Raw genomic sequence first — 20,745 nt, forward strand, 5'->3', positions numbered from 1 at the left:
AAAAGAAAGCCTAGTGTTTATCTTCGAACATTCTTGTTTATAATTTCCCAGAAAAAAAACACTTGATGCACTTGTATTTTGGGGGAATTAAATATTGTGGCAAATTTTAACGCAGACATACCTTAAATAGCTTTGGTAAACATCTAAAGAATCTAAGATATTTAAAGTGATATTGAAAGGTAACAGGTTAAAAGTGATAAATGCTTTTTAAGTATTTATTACCTTTTATATATATTTACAATCAATCTGTCTTTTAGGCCAACATTTTTTAAGCCAACAAGTCATGTCTTTCTCTATCACACATTTATGTTATTTACATTTGTTCACAACCAGCAACACTCCTGACACTATTAAGGGACAAGGGTACACAGAAAGTGGATGGATGGATGGATGGATGGATGGATGGATGGATGGATGGATGGATGGATGGATGGATGGATGGATGGATGGATGGATGGATGGATGGATGGATGGATGGATGGATGGATGGATGGGCATTTGTTCACATATTCACTCTATATTATTTAGTTTGATGTGGTGGTAAAATAAATAAATAAATAAATAAAAATATAAACTTCATATGAGCATAAAAGTCCAAAGTCCTCAATGTTTTTCTTTATATTTCAATTAATAGATGGTGCAAGTCCGCAATGGTTTGTGCCCGCTGCCCATAATGTGAGTCATGTGTACTGCATTTCCAGCTTACATCAGACTTTAATGACTCATGTTTTACTTTACTTTATTATTCGCAGCTAAGCCAACATGGAGTTCTTGAACAGTAGATGTTACACTACAGCACATTAGGATTTTTCTAAGTAAACAGTTTGTCTAAATATGATTATTTTGTTAATCTAAAGGCCCTAAACATAGGTATTTACAATCAATCTAGTGATACAATCTATTTGTAGTCAAAAGCTTTAACTTCCTCTTCATCCAGGCATCAGAATCTGAGTGTTTACTTTTTCCTTCCTCTTCAAATGCTTTTTTTGTTGTTGCAGACAGTCCCATACAAAAAGGCAATTATTTGCCGCTTTGGCCTCTCAAATGGTATGCATCAAATGTAAGCCAATCTTCTTTCGGGTGAGAGCAAGCTCGGTTGTAATTGATGTTTCTTGCGTATGCAAGAATGCGCATGAAACATCAATGCGCATTCTTGCTCATTGATGTTTTCCCCAAGCCTATGTAACTTTTAATATGACACACAAAAGGATTACATATTTATATTTGTTGCATTACTTGGTTTGGGTATGAGGAATAACGTTAGTCTGAAAATTTGTTTGACTGCTGCTACTTAAATAGAAGCAGATTTCCTCACTGTGGAGCTCACGTCTGAGTTGGTTCAAGTTATTTGGACTGTGCCGTACCAAAAAACAAATATCTCAAGGCTCTTTACAAGACAAACAGATTCAGTGTCTAGGCAAAAATAAATGCTCAAGTAGATCCAGTTATACAGATTCAAAGTCAATTACATACATTTTAAATGTATTTAACTTATAAAAGAATGTAGTTATGCTATTTGATAAATGTTTTCTATGGTACTTGTGAAAGATCTACACGTGATCGTAAGTGTTGCTCAATACTAAACTACTTATTAGTCCAGATGTTGCTTCACTTATGTTAGAATGGATATAATGCAAATAAATACGTAATTTTTAGCATTAGCCTGCATTGCTAACAGCTGTTAGATTGGTCACTGACCACAACAAATGGCAAGCCCTGATGCTTCTCATGCTTGTATGAAATAACATTGAACAATAAGCTCATCACAAGATCTGAGCTCTATTTTTTCTAAGCTAAGTACACACAACATGAACTGCTGCAGGTTTGATTATTAAGAAAAACAATTTGGAGAAGGGATGTTTTATACTGTTATATTTAATTTCCCTTTGGGATTAATAAAGTTTTTTTTTTCCCTTGCAGTCGCATCTCTGAGAATTCACCTTCAGTGCACTAACATAGTCAAGTTTATTCTATCAAAGTCTGCAATAATGAAGAAATAATGACATAACATGACCATGAGTTTATAATGTAATCAGACTCTAGCCAGTGTGAAACATTTTCCACAAGAAACTAATTATTAGTTGTTTTTTTTTGTTAGAAATCATATGAGAGAAGAGAAGGCTGCTTCAGTTTTGGTACCTTCTAACCATTAGATTTAGATTCAAGGAAAAATCAATCTGATTGATACTAATCAGTTGAGTAATCGAGTAATGGTAAAATATTGACTGCTTATGATCACATCATAGAGCCGTACATCCAAACACTATATTTGTTGGAAGTTTGTTTCTGCTTCTGCACACAGCTTTAGCACATTTTCCAATTGGCAAATATGGAACAAAGTTTAGAAATATAAAATAATTAAGAGTTAAAAGATGAGAGCAGCATCGAGGTTGGATCAAGCTGTTTGTTTCAGGCAAACAACAGATCCTTCTCATGCTGTTGTTGCTTATTCTTAGAGCTGGTAGTGGTGGTTTTGGAGAGAAGGTCGGGACTCGGAAAGTTTGACTGTGAGCCGGACTTGGAGGCTGGTGTCTAATTGAAGTTGCTGAAACATGTGCCTTCATAGTTCAGTGCAGGAGACAAGTCTCTCATACAACATCTAATTTCTAAAAATAGCCAGCATAGATGCTTGGGAAAGGATGCATAATAGCCCATCTACTGAGTGAGCCTGAAAAGTCTTTGGATTTGCCTTCAGTAAAATAATTATTGTGTTAAGGAAACTTGAACACACAAATAAACAAAACCAAGATGTCTTCTCTAAAAAAAATCATTTCTGAAGTTGCCGTAGATTCCGTAGATGCCGTAGAATTTAAAAAAATAAAATAAAAAAAATTAACTCTGTAATCTGGTTACAGAGTCCCTAATGTGACTCTGTAACCAGATTTTACCCCCCAACAAGATGTCTAATCCTGGCACTCACACACGCGCACACACACACGCACACACACACCCCCCCACACACACACGCACACACACACACACATACACAGGGTTCTTTCCCAGACATCAGAGAGGCGGTTCTGAGGAAAAAAAGGGCATGATTGTTTACATAAGCCAGCTCAGAGTTATTTTTAATGTATTTTGGCCAAGAAATGACTTTCAAAACTATTTAGAGTTTCAGGCTCTTTTCATAGAGAAATAAATAACAGCATACAGATCTTGACATTCCAGACTGATTGTGGGAGAAAAACGACGTTGACGTGGTAAAGATAAGGGGCCGCAATCAGGCGTTTGGACATGCGGCTGTGTTTTATCACAACTTAAGGTGAAAAGTGGAATACTGGAAAATCTCTCAGCCATGCCGACTTCCTAGTTGAAATGTGCTTACAAACAGGATGCAGTCCGGCAAAACTCCTCACAGTTCCAGATCCTACCTCCTCACACATCCATTTTCAGAGCTAGAAAAGGCAAACGTCCATGTTGAAGCTCTTCATCCCCAACGAGACTAACCTATTTAGATATACATGGGAAATCCCGCCCTCTTCCAGGTTCCATCTGAGCATCGTTTTTGCCACAACTTGGCGATGAATCCTGATAAAGACGTTATCTGGAGGAAGCAGCACGGCCATCCCCGCACCCACTGCTTGTGCGGCGGTTTTTGTGACATGCAAGTCACCTTGTGTCTTAAAAGATTTCAGACAGCTGCTGATAACCCGGCAGCAGCACCTCGGCCCTACAGATAAAACCATCAGGCCTCAGCTTCACTCGCCACCTCCTGCAATGAGGTAAGAAGCTCCATTTAGCAGAGAACGTGACGGTACTGGAGATTCAGATAACGTTGCAATGGACTGAGTTACTTTGTCGTAGTAATTTATTCTTGGTGCTGTGTAGCTCCAATGAAATAAATGTAAAATCAAGGAGAGTGAAACCTACTAATGAATATTAGGCAAAGGTATGGCATCCTTAAACCTAAACTCATTATGAAGATGCAGGAAATTGGCTGATTGTTGCTAAACAAAACCCTATTTACAATAATGACGAGGAATTAAAATAAATAAACGTAAAATAATCAAAGCAAATAATCATAATACAAGTAAGTACATGTTAGTTCTCTTTAAAGCACAATCCATCCTGACTAGAAACTGTGAACATCCAAAGAGAATCAATAATAATCACTGTTTTACAGGCCCGTGCAGAGACCACTAAAGGGGCAGGTGCTCAAAAAAAAAGGGTACATCTAATCACATTCTAGGACAGAATATTAACAAAGCCACTCAGCTTTCAGAGTTTAATAAACAATGATAAATTACAAAATTGTGAGATATACAATCAAAGCCAAGGAAAATCTCTATATACAGCATAACACTATGCATATGCAAGATATTTTAGTAGTAATTTTTAGTAGACCTGCAGAATTTCATTCTGCAGGTCTATTTTGTTATAGGAAAGTATTGCAATATTCAAACCCGCAATTTAGCAAGATATGTAAATCAGAGCTAGACCACCAGACATATTTTATCTTTACAGAATTACACTATTAAAAATATAAACAAGGGCACAATGCAACCTTTTAGTGACTGTAATCTATAAAAAAAAGAGCTGCCTGTTTGCTGTAGTGGAGATGAAGATGGTCAATTCAGGAAAGCAGAGCTGCATCAAACTTTAATGTGGAACTGCAGAAAAAAGCAAAAAAAAAAAAAAAAAAGCAAAAATTGAATTGTTAATGCATGTCACCATGAGAAAAACTTACTGAGTTTTGCTTAAACAAACCATTAAAAAAAAAATTTTAAATCACACATTTTTGTCTCATGAAGTGAAAAAATTATTTGCAAAACAAATTTATTTGCGCTTGTCAGAAATATTTTCTTGCTATTCTAAGTTTTTGTTTGTGACTCAAAGTTTTGCTTGTGATTCGCAACAAAAGATTTCTGATGTGTGCAAATAAAAGTTTGTTTGGCAAATAACTTTTTAAGTTCACGAAACAAAAATTAGTTATTTAATTTTTAAAAAAGTTTTTTAAACTAAACTTTTTGTTTAAAAAAAGAAATCATTACAATTCCAAAAGTTTTGATTACAATTTTGTTTAACTTAACTGAGGTTTTTTTTTTTTCATTTAATAATTGGGGAAAAAAATGTAACTAAATACTCTGCAAACCAGACCTTAAACTAACTTAAAGTCTGAATTGAGTTTTTTTCCCTTCATTAATGACACACTTTTATTACACTATATGTAATAAAACATGTACATCTATCATGGTGGTTCAGGGTGAGTTATTTTTAATTCTAAATGAATATCCTTGTTGGTCTTTTATTCAAGTGCTATTCTCCTTCAAGATGCATTTACCTAACGCCAGAATATATGCAATGTACATTATGCGGCAAAGGAAATTAGAAGACATATGTCCTTTATGGAGATGATCGGTTTTGGACGGGCGATGTGCCCCTATTGCATAAGCAATACGAAAGAATGACTGTTATAATTAACGATACAGGAAAGAAGCTTTTAGTTACGTAGATTTGCTAGCAAAGTCGTTAGCTAGCAGCTAACTAATAGCACAACAACAGCCCAATGTCTGTATTATAAAAATAGTGAATTGATAGATAAGAACAGTTTCTCCTCACCAGACTGTCTCCTCCCGCTCAGTAGTTCTTCAGAGAAAGGCAGACGCAGAGGCCTGTCAGTGTCTGTTGTATTTCATTACGTCTCTGCTTAAACTAAACGTTTTTTTTAATTCACCAAAAACTGTTCTGTAATCTGGAACGCTCGCTACGTTGAGCTCCACAGTTAGCCGCTTTATCTCACTGCGCGAGAGGCAACTGCGTCATGCGTCACGAGCAAAAGGTCAAAGGTAACAAGGTGACTGGAGGGCTTATTATGTTGTACAAAAGAACCCCAACATGTTATTATGTGTCAGAAGCAGTGGTGGGAAGTAACGAAGTACAAGTACTTCGTTACTGTACTTAAGTAGTTTTCGTGTATCTGTACTTTACTTAAGTAGATTTAATAATGGGGACTTTCTACTTTTACTCCACTACATTTTACAGTAAGTATCTGTACTTTCTACTTCACTACATTTCTACAAAACTGTCGCGTTACTCGTTACATCCAAGTCGCGTTGCTCTTTTTTTCCGTTAAAATGTGAAGTTCAGGGATTTAAGGTGGCGCCGTAAAATCCAAGCAATAACGTGACTTAGTGTCTGTTGTCACCCATCACCTCCACCTTTACTCGCACGCGGAGCTCCAGACATGCGCAGTGGTTTCCTCGGAGCGGGAGAAGATGTCTGTTTAATCGATAATAGCTGCATAAATCATAAGATATGGCGACATGTAAAATCAGCAGCGCTTCGCTTTCACAGACGGTGGGACTTCGTCCAACTTTTAGCGTCACTTGGAAGGAAAGCTTAAAGAAAGGTAAGCTCAGTGGACGTGATGCTAGCAAAGCTAGCTGTACAGAGACACAATGTTGCATCTGTGATGAAAAAAAGTTGTCACTCATTCGCTGAATTATTGTGTGGAGGTGTTGACTGAGGTGTCGCAGATATGGGACATATGGGACAACGCTGTGACCAAAGTCTGCAATATAGTGATATAACATTCAGGAACGATCCGATTCTTCTGGACGGATCTTTACTAAGTCCTAAGGACTGAAGCCTCACTTAGAGCCGTTCTTTGTTCTTGTGTACACTGCGGTAGCTATACACACACACACACACACACACACACACATATATATATATATATATATATATATATATATATATATATATATATATATATATACACACACACACATTTATTTAATCGCTGAATAAGTAAAAGTTGAACTATGAACACAGAGCATGCTCATTGCTCATTGATTGATTTCGTCTCCTGTCATGGTGGCAAACATCGCAGTGGGAGGGAGGATGAAAACAGTCACGGTGCTCATTCTGCTTAGTTACTTGTTGCGCTGTTGGACAGTGTTCATAGTTGAACGATATTTACCGTTAATTGCTATGTTTCAGTTGTGGTTTCTGACATGGGCAATATGGGCAACCGCCCAGGGCGTTATTTTTCTAGGGATAGCAGGAGACATCTGCGGATTATAGCACAGCGATGAAGGCAAAACAGAATGAAGTGAGTTTTAATTGATACTGGTTAAATTCATTTCAGCTCTTAAGTATTTAATATCTAGGTGTTTTTATGGGAATGTGGATCTTTCAGATCAATCTGAAAACCAATTTTGATAGGTAAACTTAATGTTATTGTGTCATTTAGCGCGGGGCGCTGATCTTGGGTTCGGTGGTCTTGAATACAACTCTGCTACATGGCTCCTTGGTTGCATGTCCTCCACCCCGCCCGCACCTTCTTTCTAAATAAATGTGACTAATGAAGTTCATGCTATGTTAGGACAGGAGACAAAATGTTTCCATCCCTGAAATTATGATTCATAGAATCACATATCTAAGTCTAAACTGTTACAGAGAATAAACACAATAAGAACATGTTTAATCTGTGGTAGTGTTAATTAAAATGGCACATTTCTGATGTATTAAAATTAAATACGATCGGCACACTTAATGATATTAGCGATTAGGTAATGCATTCAGCGAGTACTTTTACTTTTAATACTTAAGTATTTTTAAAAGCCAGTACTTTTTTACTTTTACTTAAGTAAAATGTTAATGTGGTACTTTGACTTTTACTTGAGTACATTTTTGACTGTGTATTTGTACTTTTACCTAAGTACATTTTTTGAGTACTTTCTCCACCACTGGTCAGAAGAGGGCTTAGGAAATAATAATACAAACAAAAAAAAAAAAAGAATTTGACCAAAAGGGCACTTGGGGGCAAGGAGCAAAAGGGGCTCAAGCACACTCAGCCCCCCTGCACATGCCTGCTGTTTTAACACTCTGACCACCTTAATGTGATCTGGGATGATGCTCACAGTAAATTTGCAAATGACAGTAAAATCAATGCTGCAGCTTGTAATCAGCCAGTGGTCACATTGGGCTGCGAGATTAATATTATGTATGGAACTGCGAACAGAGCTTTGTGATGATCACTCCACAATGTTGGTTTTGTTGTCTTAGAGCTAATTTGAAACTAATGTTAAGCTGTTGCTGCAATTATGTTTTTACCTCGCAATGCCATTTAAAGTACCAGTCGGTTCAGGAAGACACACCCTCACAACACGATGATCTTAGGCTTCGTGTCTGTCCCACAACCTCCAATATGTCATTAGAGTCAAAAAAACAAGACATGTCTTCAAAAGTTAAGTCCTTTGTCCCAGCTGAGTGATTACCAGGCTTCTGCAGCACTTAATTGCATGCTGAGGAGGCAATGCATTCATTTGATTCAGGTGTGCTGGTGCAGGGATTACATCTAAAACATGAAGGACAGTGGGCATACGTTGTCCAAATTGGTCTGTCATCCCTTAAAAAGTGCATTTAAGATGTTTCTGTGTGACTGATGGCTGATGCTCCACAGTTTTTTTAATGCTGAGGGTAAAAATCAGGAAACGGGTGAGGGTTGAGGCCTTTCTTTTCCATTTACCACAGTTCTTGTTCTTTTCCCACTGCACTTTGCATTCCTGAACATCTTACTCACCATTAGAGAGTGCGTCAGCATGCCCTGCCTCCCCAGTCCTGCAGCTCACACATGTACAGTACAGGGCATTATTGGTGCAACTGTTATAGAAACTTTGATACAAGGTCAGTTTGTCCCTCCTCTGGTTCATCTTTTATTTTTTCTTTAACTTAGCATCAAACATCCAGAAGTTATGGGTCCAGCTCCTAAAAAAAATACATTTTGAGGCTTTTGGGAGTGTTTTTATGCTTTTATAAATGGGCTGTCAGAGTGTCAGGGTTAGGTCAACAGCTCTGAGGGTTATTCATTAATCAGTACCAGCCTGATTTAGGTGGGCTAAGCTGCCTGGGACCCTTCAAAGTGTGATGCCACAGGGTAGAAGAGGTCAGGAAAACCTGCCAGCTCTTTTTTTTTGCTCTCACCATCCTCGCTTCCTTTTCATCAATATTTGTTACGTCTGACATCAATCAACACTGTCATCCGTCACAAGCTCGTTTCAATGAAGCAACAACAAACAGAAAACATAAAATTGATGGAGAAGTTCAAAAATATAAGCACTTTGTCAGGAGTAGAAAAAACAAAAAGTAAATAAACCTTTCTCGCTCTTTCCAAACAACTCATATATGGGTTGCGATATTGTTTTAGCTTTGTTTTCTCAGGCAACACGAGTTATCAGATGCCACCATCGGTGAGTTTTGGAAGCTTCATTTCGTGCTTTTTCTGATGCATTTTTATTGTGCAGCTGCTGTCATTTCACCTCAAATTTTGTCAAAATGTACAAGTTTAAACTTCCAATTCTTATCGGGCATGACTAAAACATCCAATTTGTTCTTCACAAAACAGATTGTTCCAGAAACGTTGGAGCAGAACAGATGTTGAAAATGGGATTTCTTTAAAAAGACTTGTGGTTTATGTTTAGACTGAGAGAACCTTCCTGACTGCAAATGCTGTCAAATAGTCTGAGTATTTTAAAATGATGACAGGAAGTTGGAAGGGTTTTATATGTTGCAATGGTTGCACTCTAACGTGTTATATGTACTGAAACAAAGACGTGAGCCTTTTTCTTTGCCATTTCATGTTTGTGTTTCCATCACAAGGCTTAGTGTTCATGAGCAAATGGTTTCATAAAACTGTCAAAACAAATCTTATTTGCAACAAGGCATTTGAAAGGGCTTTACATCATAAAAACACAAAAATACACAGTCAGAAACATGACATTTTGTCATCATTACACATCAGATTATTGATTGTTTCATGATTATGTCTCAAAAGCAACTCTAAACAGCTGTGTTTTTAATCTAGATTCAAAGGAACTCAATGTCTTGCTTTGCAGTTTTCTGGAAGTTTGTTCCAGGTTTGTGGCTCATAGAAGGTGAATGCTGCTTCTCCATGTTTGGTCATCAGATTGGCTGTAATGAGTCTGTCATCTCTGGCAGGACACCTTTTGTTTCCTGGTGAGAAAAATAATTCCCCAAGCAGCATCATTTCCAACGGTGTGATCGACACAAACGACGCCTCACTTTGACTGCATCACTAAAACAGAGTTGCTTGGTTCACATATTAAATGTGTTCCTGATGTCAACAAATCAGCCAAATCTGATAAAACACCTGGTTTTTGTGTGATCTTGTGTGCGTTTGTTTTTATAATTTAATTTCACATTCATGTTGGCAGTGGTCATGTAGTGAACTTTGACTGTTCTGATAGGTGGTCTGTGATCTCACGGCTCCAGTGAATGTTTTGACCTCCGTTTAAGAGGCAAACTCCCCCAATATCACATTCTTTTTTTAAAGGTGATTTTCCTGCTGGCTTTTAACAAATGCACTATCTGTCTCTTCCTTTCTTTCACATCTTCCCACCCCATGAATTTGATTTCTCCAACTGGAGGGGATTCAAACACCTGCTATCACGTATTTTAATAAGCAGCCTGTCAACAGTCACACTGCCTAAAAAGAGCAGTAGGAACTCTCAGCTGCCAGATTGTCATTAGTAGTTTCTGTAATCAGTTCTCCTTATCATAATGCTTCCGGTTACTCCTTGTTGCGCATTCTCCGTTACTCAACTTCATTCTACAATAAGTAGAACTGGGAGTTATGGGAGTTGGAACTGGCTCAGCTCCCACACGGGTCCATCGCTCACCCTATGAGAAAAACTCTGCTTACCTCCAGTTACCTCCTGCTCTACTCTCTAACGTTACACCATCGCTGAGATTAGTTATCAATGTGACAACTTACCAATAAACATTTTGCTCGCTCCCAAGTAACCACTACTACCAATCAACAAGTACGAATTATTGCTCCCATAATTTAGTTATCTCATCATACTTCTACGTCTTCAGATGTCCACTACACCTCAAATCAAGCTGCAGTTATTCATATCTTTACAATTTGATGAATATCAACATCATACTCTTTTCAACAGGCTGCTTAGTGAATCCACACCAAAACTTTCAAAACATGACACTGGTGACTGCTATCTTCACCCGCCCCCCCTTTTTTTTTTGTTTTTTTACAGATGACTTTGTTTCAAAAAGTACATAAAAGGACAAAAAAGGAATAACTCATCTCCTCCCATCCTTTCCAGTTGGCTCCAATGCAAGAGGTCAGACCTATCTCACACTGTAAAGTACCAAAGGGACCAAGAAATCTTTTATTTAAACTAGAAACAAAACAATGACTCATCATTTTACAGAAAAACAAAACGTGGATTCCAACTTCTTAGGTTATGAGTTGAGAAGATACCGCTCTTGGAGGAGCCAAGAGAAACATGCTGAATGTAAGAAAAAAAACATGGTCAGAAAAAATATTTGTATTTTATTACACTTTTTGTCTCCTTTTTCTAATGAACAAAGACCAAATGATACCTTAAACATGTGGTGAATTTTTTTATTTTAGCATGACTGACAATTTGCCTTTCATTTGATTTGAGTTTTTGACTTTCTGAGTGAATGCACGCTCATTCAAAAAATAAGAAAGGACAGTTTAATAAAAACAATTTGACTTGGGGCAATTTTAAATTCTGTTTTGAACTGGTTCTTGTTAAAATGTTTGACAAATCAACAAATGATTTTTTTTATTAATTATTTAAAATTGGATAAAGGTACAACTATTCATAAACCTTTAAATAAATCTACATTTATTGTAGGATACTAAGGACCCAATAGGCAAGCTTGAGAAAAGTCAGTCTCTTTAGAAAAGCTCTAAAATGACTCAATCCAAAATTTTAAAGTCAGTTTAAGTAAATTCATATAACATATGACCTGTTTACCTGCAGTTTATACCCAAATGTTACAACAACAAAAAAAATGGTGAACCCTCCAGGTAATTCCACCCTGGGCAGAGAACCATTTTGCCTGCATTAAAAAGTGCTGCAAAACTTTATGAATAATTTATGAATCCACTGACACGAACAAGCAGATGAAATTATTGGTTATATATTCAGACGGAAATTATCAGAGTGCAAAATACCCGTGGGGCAGTGAACTAACATGTGTTGGGACAAGTATGGTGGCAATTAGGCATAGGAACAAGTAACCTGCTCTCTGGTTAAGCTAAGCAAATAAAAAAAAAATCAAGCAACTTTTATTTTGAGAATCAACAGAATGAGTCGAATTCACCATGAAAATCCAAATATGTAACCACATTGGCACATCTCTTTCAAAACAGTTCATTTTGACACGCAGAGTGTTCGTTCCTCCTGACTCACAATTGAAAGGCATGAACGTTTCAGGGAAGATCCCGCCTCAGCTGGAGCAGCGAAGAGGAGGAGGAGGAGGAAGAGGGGGGTGGGCTGAGTTATCCGGACTGAGAAGTCACTGTGCGCAAAGGGAAACAGAAAACTTCCACAAGAGGATTCACTCTGGATCTTTTCGGGATAATAATGAACTATACGACGCTCCTGAGTGCACAAGTTCAAAATACGGACTTTTGACTTCACTTTGGACCGGAGCCACGTTTTAAAATTTACTGCAGTTCGCACAGACATCTCGCTGCTCTACTGCGATGTTTAAAAGAAACCAAGGCATTTAGAAAGGTAAGGTTGTTCCCGAAAAGTATGGTGGAATAAATAAATGTTTATATGCTGTGATGTGTGACTATTATCTGAGCGCACTTCTGGAAAACTTAGGACAGGTTCTTAAAGATGTGGTGTTTTTCTCCCCCAAGAGAAAAACCTGTTTTGAACAGTTTTTTTCCCCCACCATGCTAATTTAGCTTCAATAATAATTTATTAATTTAATGTAGCATAAAATAGATCAAAAAATAACAAAGTGAGGATATTTGATGCTGCTTGTATCTCCTTTTTCAGCTTTTTAGGTCAGACTTGTTTAGATTTTATTGTTGTCTCTCACACCTAAGTGTATTGGTTAAAATATTACATTTCTGCAGCAGTAAGGCACTTTTTTCTTAAATGAATCCCTTCATACTCTGCGTCCAATTGAATGAATATGTTATTTTTCTGGGCTTAAACCAAGAAAAATATACATAATTTGAATGATGCTTGGGCTTCAGGCATAAGAGGAGCGTTTTATGAAACTAGAGAAGAGAGGAGTAAGTATCTGTTTTCCATCAAAAATATTAATTCATGTTCATAGTAATATAGAAAAAGTGCTTTCAGTATAATTTGAAGTATTTCTAGTAGAAATGTTTTACAAAGTACCTTCAAATACGATGGTTAAATAAGGAGTCTGACCATGCTTAATTATTCAGTGTTACTGTCTATAAGCATTTTATGGCCAATTTGGAATTTAAGAATTATTTTATGCTATTTAATTTTTTTCAGTGATGAAGTATAAACTCTCAAATTTCCTTGAGCCAATTATAGAGCGATAATTAATCTAGGGTGCTGGGATTTAGGAAATAAGCCATTGCCCGGTTTTATGAAAGAGTCTCACCGAGAGGTGTACAAGCTGTACGGTGAATCAATGGGTGATGCTGTCCTGCCAGATCAAATAGTCAGTCTGTACCACACAAAATCTGGGGGGGGGGAGTCAGTGAACACCAGATGCAGGAAGCCACACTACACAGGAAAAACACACTTCTACTGTAACAAATGCAAAATCCACCTGTGCTTCGTCCCACACTGAAACTGCTTCAAGGTTTCTCTTGAAAAATTAGACTACATGAAAATACCCGGAAAGCTGAGATGCTTTAATAACTGTGTAATCCGCTGTTACATGTTTAGCAGTAATGTACATAAAAGCATGCCAGTAAATTTGAAAGTTCAATAATATATGAATAAAGGCAAAACTAGACTTTGTATGATATATTCTGACATTTTCACAAACAAATATACAGACATTCAGTTTCAAAGGTTGAGCTCACACCTGATTAGCTGTGACATGAAATCTATGTGAAAAGTACAGATTTTGTTACTTGCATTTTAATGACATCATTTAGTCATAGTGTCCATTATAATGGATATCAGAAAAACATAAAAAGATGAGATAGGCTTCCATGTTATTTATATGATCAAGAGGAGTACAAATGTTTTGGCTCACTAGAAAAACATCAGGTCTGAAGAGGTTTATTGACAGATTTTCTTTACTTAAATTGATATGTTTTCATAAACAGAATATTGTAAAAAAAAAAAACAAAAAAAAACCAAGTTTGTTTTATGACTAATTTTGGCCTGTTTGGCAGGTCTGTGGTGGGATGGCTGATGTGACACTTCCAGGCTGAGCAGCTCCTGTTTCCAGTGCTGTGACGCCCTCTGCTGTGCGGCTGAGGAAGATTCAGGACTGGGAAAGCAAGGATGGAGAACGTTATCAAGGAGGGGATGAACACTGTGATCATCAACCACTACAACCACTCGGGGAAGTTGGATCGACCTCGCAACGGGGGCGTCTGCAAGACGGTGTTGCTGCTAATCATCTGCATGCTCATCATTCTGGAGAACATTATGGTTCTGCTCGCTATCTGGAGGAACAAGCGCTTCCACAGCCGAATGTACCTGCTCATTGGAAACCTGGCGCTGTCTGACCTTCTGGCTGGTGTGGCCTACGTGGTAAATATCTTTACCTCGGGGAGTAAGACCTTTTACCTGACGCCACAGCAATGGCTGGCCAGAGAGGGAAGCATGTTCGTGGCCCTCAGCGCCTCCACCTTCAGTCTCTTGGCCATTGGTATTGAGAGGCACATGACAATGGTGCGTCTGCGGCCCAATGAAACAACCGGACGAGGAAGACTCCTGGTAATGTTGGCAGCATGCTGGGTTGTGTCTGTGCTGCTCGGGGCCCTGCCCAGTCTGGGCTGGAACTGCCTGAACAATCTGGATTCCTGCTCCACAGTTCTGCCACTGTACGCTGAAAGTTACATCGCCTTCTGCATTAGTGTCTTCAGCGCGCTGCTGGTTGCTATCATCATTCTCTACATAAGGATTTACCGTCTGGTGACCTCCAGTGGCCGCAGGGTAAGCAGCCGGCCCTCAGACTGCTCCCTGGTCCTGCTGCGGACGGTTGTGATTGTTCTTGGGGTGTTTGTCGTTTGCTGGACCCCCTTGTTCGTTCTGCTCCTGCTCGATGTCGGCTGCAGCCCGCAAAGATGCGAGGTCCTCTACAAGGTGGACTGGTTTATCGCCCTGGCCGTGCTCAACTCTGCCCTCAACCCTCTGATATACACTCTGTCCAGCAGGGAGATGAGAGGAGCTTTCTATAATTTACTCTGCTGCTCTCAAACCAGCATGGAGCCATGTGGGTCGCCCGCGTTGGGTAGCCCTCCCCTGGGCACCATTATCCCCACACTGGAAAATAGCAAGACCAGTTTGGGTGGAGGTGGAGGCAGTGGGACTGGCAAGTCTGCTCTAAAGAGTCCTGCACCGACAAACTCTGACAATAAACATGCGGATCCTTCTCCCACTACAGTGCTTCACACAACGGGGCCAGCGGACCTGCTCTCCGCTGTGCTTGTGAAGGCGGGGGCACTACCGTCCCTCAGCAAGTTCTGAGCGGTGTCACCTAAAAAATAGACTAGTGTCAGACATTACTTCACTATCAGCCACTTTTTGTTTCTTTACTATTGCTCACGTAGCTTATGAAACTTAGTTTGAACGCAGAAAATCACGTCGGTTGCTCAGACTACAATAGAAAAAGCCCCATAGGCCTCTACTAACACACATGGTTAGAAATATCAAAAACCAAAACAGTGAACAAACTATTAAGTTTGATTTTCACAGTTCTTAAAATTAAGTAACATTTCCAACCATCAGATTCAACAAGAAAGTGTCATGCATGCCTTGATCCAATCTCTTCACCATGCTTATTGAACAAGCACAGGTCACGGCAGATTTTACCCACCTTTCACAATATTTATTCATCATTTCATCATAAGCCAGCAGCATTCAAATGGTGGAACTTTTTAAATGTTTTAAGAATTTTTAGAACATCTGAATTGTTCATCACTTAAATTCTTTACTATTAACTTTTATTGAAGAAGAGTCTTGTATGTGTTCCCTACACTGTTAACCTATATATGTTTTTTGTTTGTTTGTTTCGTCCGTTTGCCTATTCTCAGCCTATTCTCAGAACCTGAGGGCTGTTTCACAAAACCTGGATAGCGGATTAAGCCATGAGTTTCCAGATATCCTGGCTTAATTAAGCTTAGATTTGGTTTCGCAAAAGCAGTAACTAAGAAGTTATGGTGATTTATTCTGTGAAGCTAACCTGCTCCAGACCAGGCTAAAACGTAGATTATAATTCGTAGATTATAATATATCTTTTTAGTTAAGGATGGTTTGGAAACCATCCTTAACTCCCAACTTTAGGATGGTTTCCATCCTAAAAAGGATGGAAACCATCCTAAAGTTGGGACTTACTACCACTGGGCTGCACAGTGGCGCAGTTGGTAGAGCTGTTGCCTTGCAGCAAGAAGGTTCTGGGTTCAATTCCCGGCCTGGGGTCTTTCTGCATGGAGTTTGCATGTTCTCCCTGTGCATGCGTGGGTTTTCTCTGGGTACTCCAGTTTACTCCCACAGTCCAAAAACCTGACTGTCAGGTTAATTGACCTCTCCAAATTGCCCCTAGGTGTGTGTGTGTGTGTGCATGGTTGTTTGTCCTGTGTGTCTCTGTGTTGCCCTACAACAGACTGGCAACCTGTCCAGGGTGTACCCCGCCTCTCGCCCAAAACATTAGCTGGAGATTGGCACCAGCAACCCTCCCAACCCCATTAAGGGACAAGGGTGCAAGAAAATGGATGGATGGTTTGGAAATGTGTATTTTGAGCCAATTACAAAACTCAATTGATCCGCTATAACTTGCTATTCTAGCAACAGGGTTTGTATACAGCACGAAGAAATCTGATTTCTTGAAGAAATCTGTGGACGCGCATTCACCTGAATAACTTAGTCCTGGATCGACATGCAGTAGCTCCACCAACAGATAAAGCCAGGATAAACTGATCGCGCTACGTGAAGCCTGACTTTATCTCTTATTCTGGATTTTGCAATCCTACTTTTGTGAAACAGCCCTCTGGGGGTCATTTTCCTGGAAGTTTCATTAAACGAACTGTGTAATTTCCCAGCTACGGTTGCATTATGGAGATCACCAGCTACACCTTTCAAACTTGTTGGTTACTTCTTTTAGGTATTTTTACCTAACTTACAATTTTTCTTCTTTACTAGTGATGTAACTATTAAGTACTTTCCAGGAAAGGTTTCTGACATGCTCTGGAAAGTAACATCTACGTTCCTGGTAAATACTTTATAGGTTTTGGGGAAAGTTTCCAGTAAGTCCCTTTAAAATCACCTTGAATTACCTGGTAAGCTTCTGGAAAGTATTTGAAAGTAAATGGTAAGTTCATTGAATATAAGAGCTGTATTATGTAGTTCTACCAACCTTTATGGTACTTGGACATTATTTTACTTTTTACCTTTATTGTAGTAATTTGTTGTGCACTATAGGCGAGAAAAGTATTGCCAGACTAGCAGCTCCATGAGGCTGTGATGAGTTATACATACATAAAAAATATGGATAAAAATGTTTTAGATTCCTGACTTATTTTCAGGGGGAACTTGAGGATCTTTAATGCTTAGCTTGTCAACAGATGTGTGTACTCCTCCTGCAGTCTGCAAGCAGCATTTTCATAACAACGTCTAAAGATACTTGCTTCTCACCAACACACGCAGAAACCACTCATATATTTATACATATCACTTAACCACTTGTGAAAAAGAATGTTGAATGTGAATTATTTAATGATAGTAGACTGTTGTGGGTGATGTAGTGTCTGATAAGGCAATAGAAAAACAAATAAAATTCTATTCTCTTTTTATCAGGTTGATCTTTTGTACCTTTTGCTCTCTCAAGCTGTGTGCGCTCATCTTAGCGAGTTGCCCACACCCTTTTGTTGCCATGTTTCTGGATATTTTCTCATCGGAATTTGGTGGAAATTATTTTTGGAACAGCATGGTTTCCTAACGTCGACTTAAACTTGAACATGACGAAGTGTTCATTTATGAAGCTGAAGGTGGCAGCAACAGCACAAACACCAGCGTCTTCGGCCAACTCTTTCCTCTTCCTCCGTTTGGTCCTCCTCATCTTCATTACCTCTTGCAATTTCTAAAATTTCAAGGCGCTCCGGTTCAATTTGAAAAGGCTCAAAGACGTTGCGCATCGCTGTCCTAACTGGACGGAGCTAGCACCTCATTTACCCAGAATGCATTGCAGCATAAACAAAAGTAACATTTTTAAATCCTGAAAAGCCTAGAGCACTCTAAAAGGCAATACCTATTCTTACTTAAATTAGGTTTGTATGCTTTACTCAAGTCTCACTAAATTGTTTATTCAACTCAAGTAATGTGAGTGTAACAGTTATGGGCTAGGCAGCTAACTGCGGCTACAAAAGCAGCATCAGAAGATGGTTCTTTAAGGAGCCTGAGGTGTGAATGAAGACACGAAGCAATGGTTTTAGTTTTTGTGTATATATTAGTGATTTGAAAGGGAAAACAAACAACAACAAACAATTACAAAACACAGTGAGAGACAAGTTAATTCAAAATAAATAAATTCAAAGATCATAGAGTTCTTTTCCTTTTTCCTAGCTCGCCATCCTTGGGTTCAGAAGAGGATGTGATCCATCATAAAATAAAAAAAACCCCGACTTTTGTGAAGAGAGTTGGGCGTACCAAACTGCGATCAGCTGTGACAGTCTTGGTGACGGCCCAGGTAACAAACGCCAACAGTTCAAAATATCAAATCAGTGGATTCAGAGAATTTGGGTGAATTGTCAGGATGACTTGTCAGCAAGACGCTAAACAGCCAGCCACAATCACTGGAACAGGTGATGAAGTTCAAACTGCGCTGGAGGCGGGGCTTTAAATAAGTTGAAGAATTTGGGGCAAGACAGGAAGTGGGCCCGCAAAAATAAAAGCCTTTACTAATTGACTAATTGCGGGTTACATGAGCAATGTACGTGTTTGGCCTGAGAAAAGTACAAGACTACGTTATTTTGAGTAAACTGGATTTGACTATTTTTATCACTGAGTGAATGCTTCACTCAGTGAAGTAAAGTGCGGGAAGCTTCCATTGAAAGAAGCAGAGCTTCTTTAAAGGTGAGTTATTCGTCTTCAGTATATTTTCATGTGCCATGTATGCCTTTACTACTCGCATATATGGTTACAGGTTAATTTTTCTTTGAAAAGATAACGCATAAAAGTCTTTGCAGGCTAATATGCTAATGTTAGCATTGGCTCATGGGTCCAACATTAGCTAAAACTGCCACGCCTTTTACTTGAGAGCCTTTAATGTTTTTGTCCATTGTTGTGGAAAAAAAACTTACCAAGCACTGTTCAGGTAAAATCACTCAATCAGATTTATTTATGAATTATGCACAATACAGAGAGCTTGTAGGACAATCAATCATGAAGCAATACTGGATGGAAAGCTCTGCCAGGCAGAGACAACGCATGAGTCTTTTACACATTAAAGTTAATTTTAAATTGGCTTCTCTTATGTCTAGAACAGTGTTTCTCAACCTTTTTTGGCACAGCGCCCCCATAGCCTTTATCCAGGTCCCTCACCGCCCCCCACCAAAGAATTTGTAGGCTACTTTGCACTGACAATTATTTTATTATTAACGTTACTATCATTATTGTAGATGTTTTGAATCGGCGCACGGATTATGTTTTTCCGTACACTTCATTAAACAAGGTGAAGGAGCCTTACGCTCCTTCACCTCGCGCACATAACGGGATAAATGTAGCGAGTATTGCCCTAAACGTATCGGCGTCTGGAGGAGGTGGGGGGGGGGGGGGGGGGGCGTATGTTTCTACGCTTCTTCGTGGGGGGTGCCGATTTATGCTTTCGTACCTGAATAATGTGTAGTTGCGCTCCTGCTCATGACATTTCAACAATATTTTACATTTTATCTGGAAATAGTCTTATTGCTCGAAAGGTCTTGCCATACCAATTTATTCCTCCGTATTTACTTTAGTTTCTTAGTTTATTCTTGCATTTTGTTTTTCATATATTTCCATTTTGTTTCCTTTGATTAGCATTATCCTCTCTTGATTTATTGCTATGTTCACTTTAGTTTCTTTCCTGTTGCTAAATTTATTTGATCGTTTATTGACCACCAGTAATTTTCACTCATCACCTGCTGCGCCTCCTAATCGTCATGTTTTTCACATCATGTGTTGATTTTTTCACTGTTCAGCGTCGGATTCTCTGTTTTTATGCCATAATTCACATCTAGTTCTTCGCTCCGTTTTGCCCGCTTCTCGTGTTTCAGAGTTTAGCGCAATGTGCGCGGCGGTTTTTTTTTTTTAACTCCCTAAAGTGCAGGGCGGTCGGGAATATCGATGGGGAAAAGGCAGTCTGACATAAACCTTTGAAAACAACGGAAACAATTTCGGTATTCTGATTATTGAAATATATAAGTGCTGTGGTGCCGTTGTTCCATCAAACCCGTTTCATACCGGACCACTTGCAGCACCGTGTTAACGCTATAAAATGAACGCTCTCTATCGAGGTATCACCCATGGACGGATTTCTTTACTTAAATGGGTTCATTTTTCAGAGGGATACAAAGTGAGGGCATTGTGATTTTAGTAATTACATGTTTGTAAGAGCGATTTTCTGTTGTCCTTCCATGGAAGCGTGCAGCTTTCAAACGGAAATAAAACACTTTTTAATATAAATTGCTGCTTTGACATGATCACAGAACTGCCAAAACATAGCCTACATAAATACCAGACAAAGTGAATCACAGCAGCGTAATCAGCCGGTGTTACGCTGAACTGATGCGGA

The 20,745-nt window shown here is 38.8% G+C and overlaps 1 protein-coding gene across 1 annotated transcript; it reads left to right on the top strand.

The window, feature by feature from the left end:
* Positions 1-12,302: 12,302 nt before the first annotated feature.
* s1pr3a (sphingosine-1-phosphate receptor 3a) lies at positions 12,303-17,777 on the top strand. Its single transcript, XM_008406958.3, has 2 exons — positions 12,303-12,539; positions 14,147-17,777. Exon 2 carries the CDS (start codon positions 14,259-14,261, stop codon positions 15,447-15,449), a length of 1,191 nt encoding a protein of 396 aa, XP_008405180.1. The 5' UTR covers positions 12,303-12,539; positions 14,147-14,258; the 3' UTR covers positions 15,450-17,777.
* Positions 17,778-20,745: the final 2,968 nt, after the last annotated feature.

The sequence above is a fragment of the Poecilia reticulata genome, chromosome 4 (assembly GCF_904066995.2).
Source record: "Poecilia reticulata chromosome 4, P_reticulata-male-v2, whole genome shotgun sequence".
Classification (NCBI taxonomy): domain Eukaryota; kingdom Metazoa; phylum Chordata; class Actinopteri; order Cyprinodontiformes; family Poeciliidae; genus Poecilia; species Poecilia reticulata.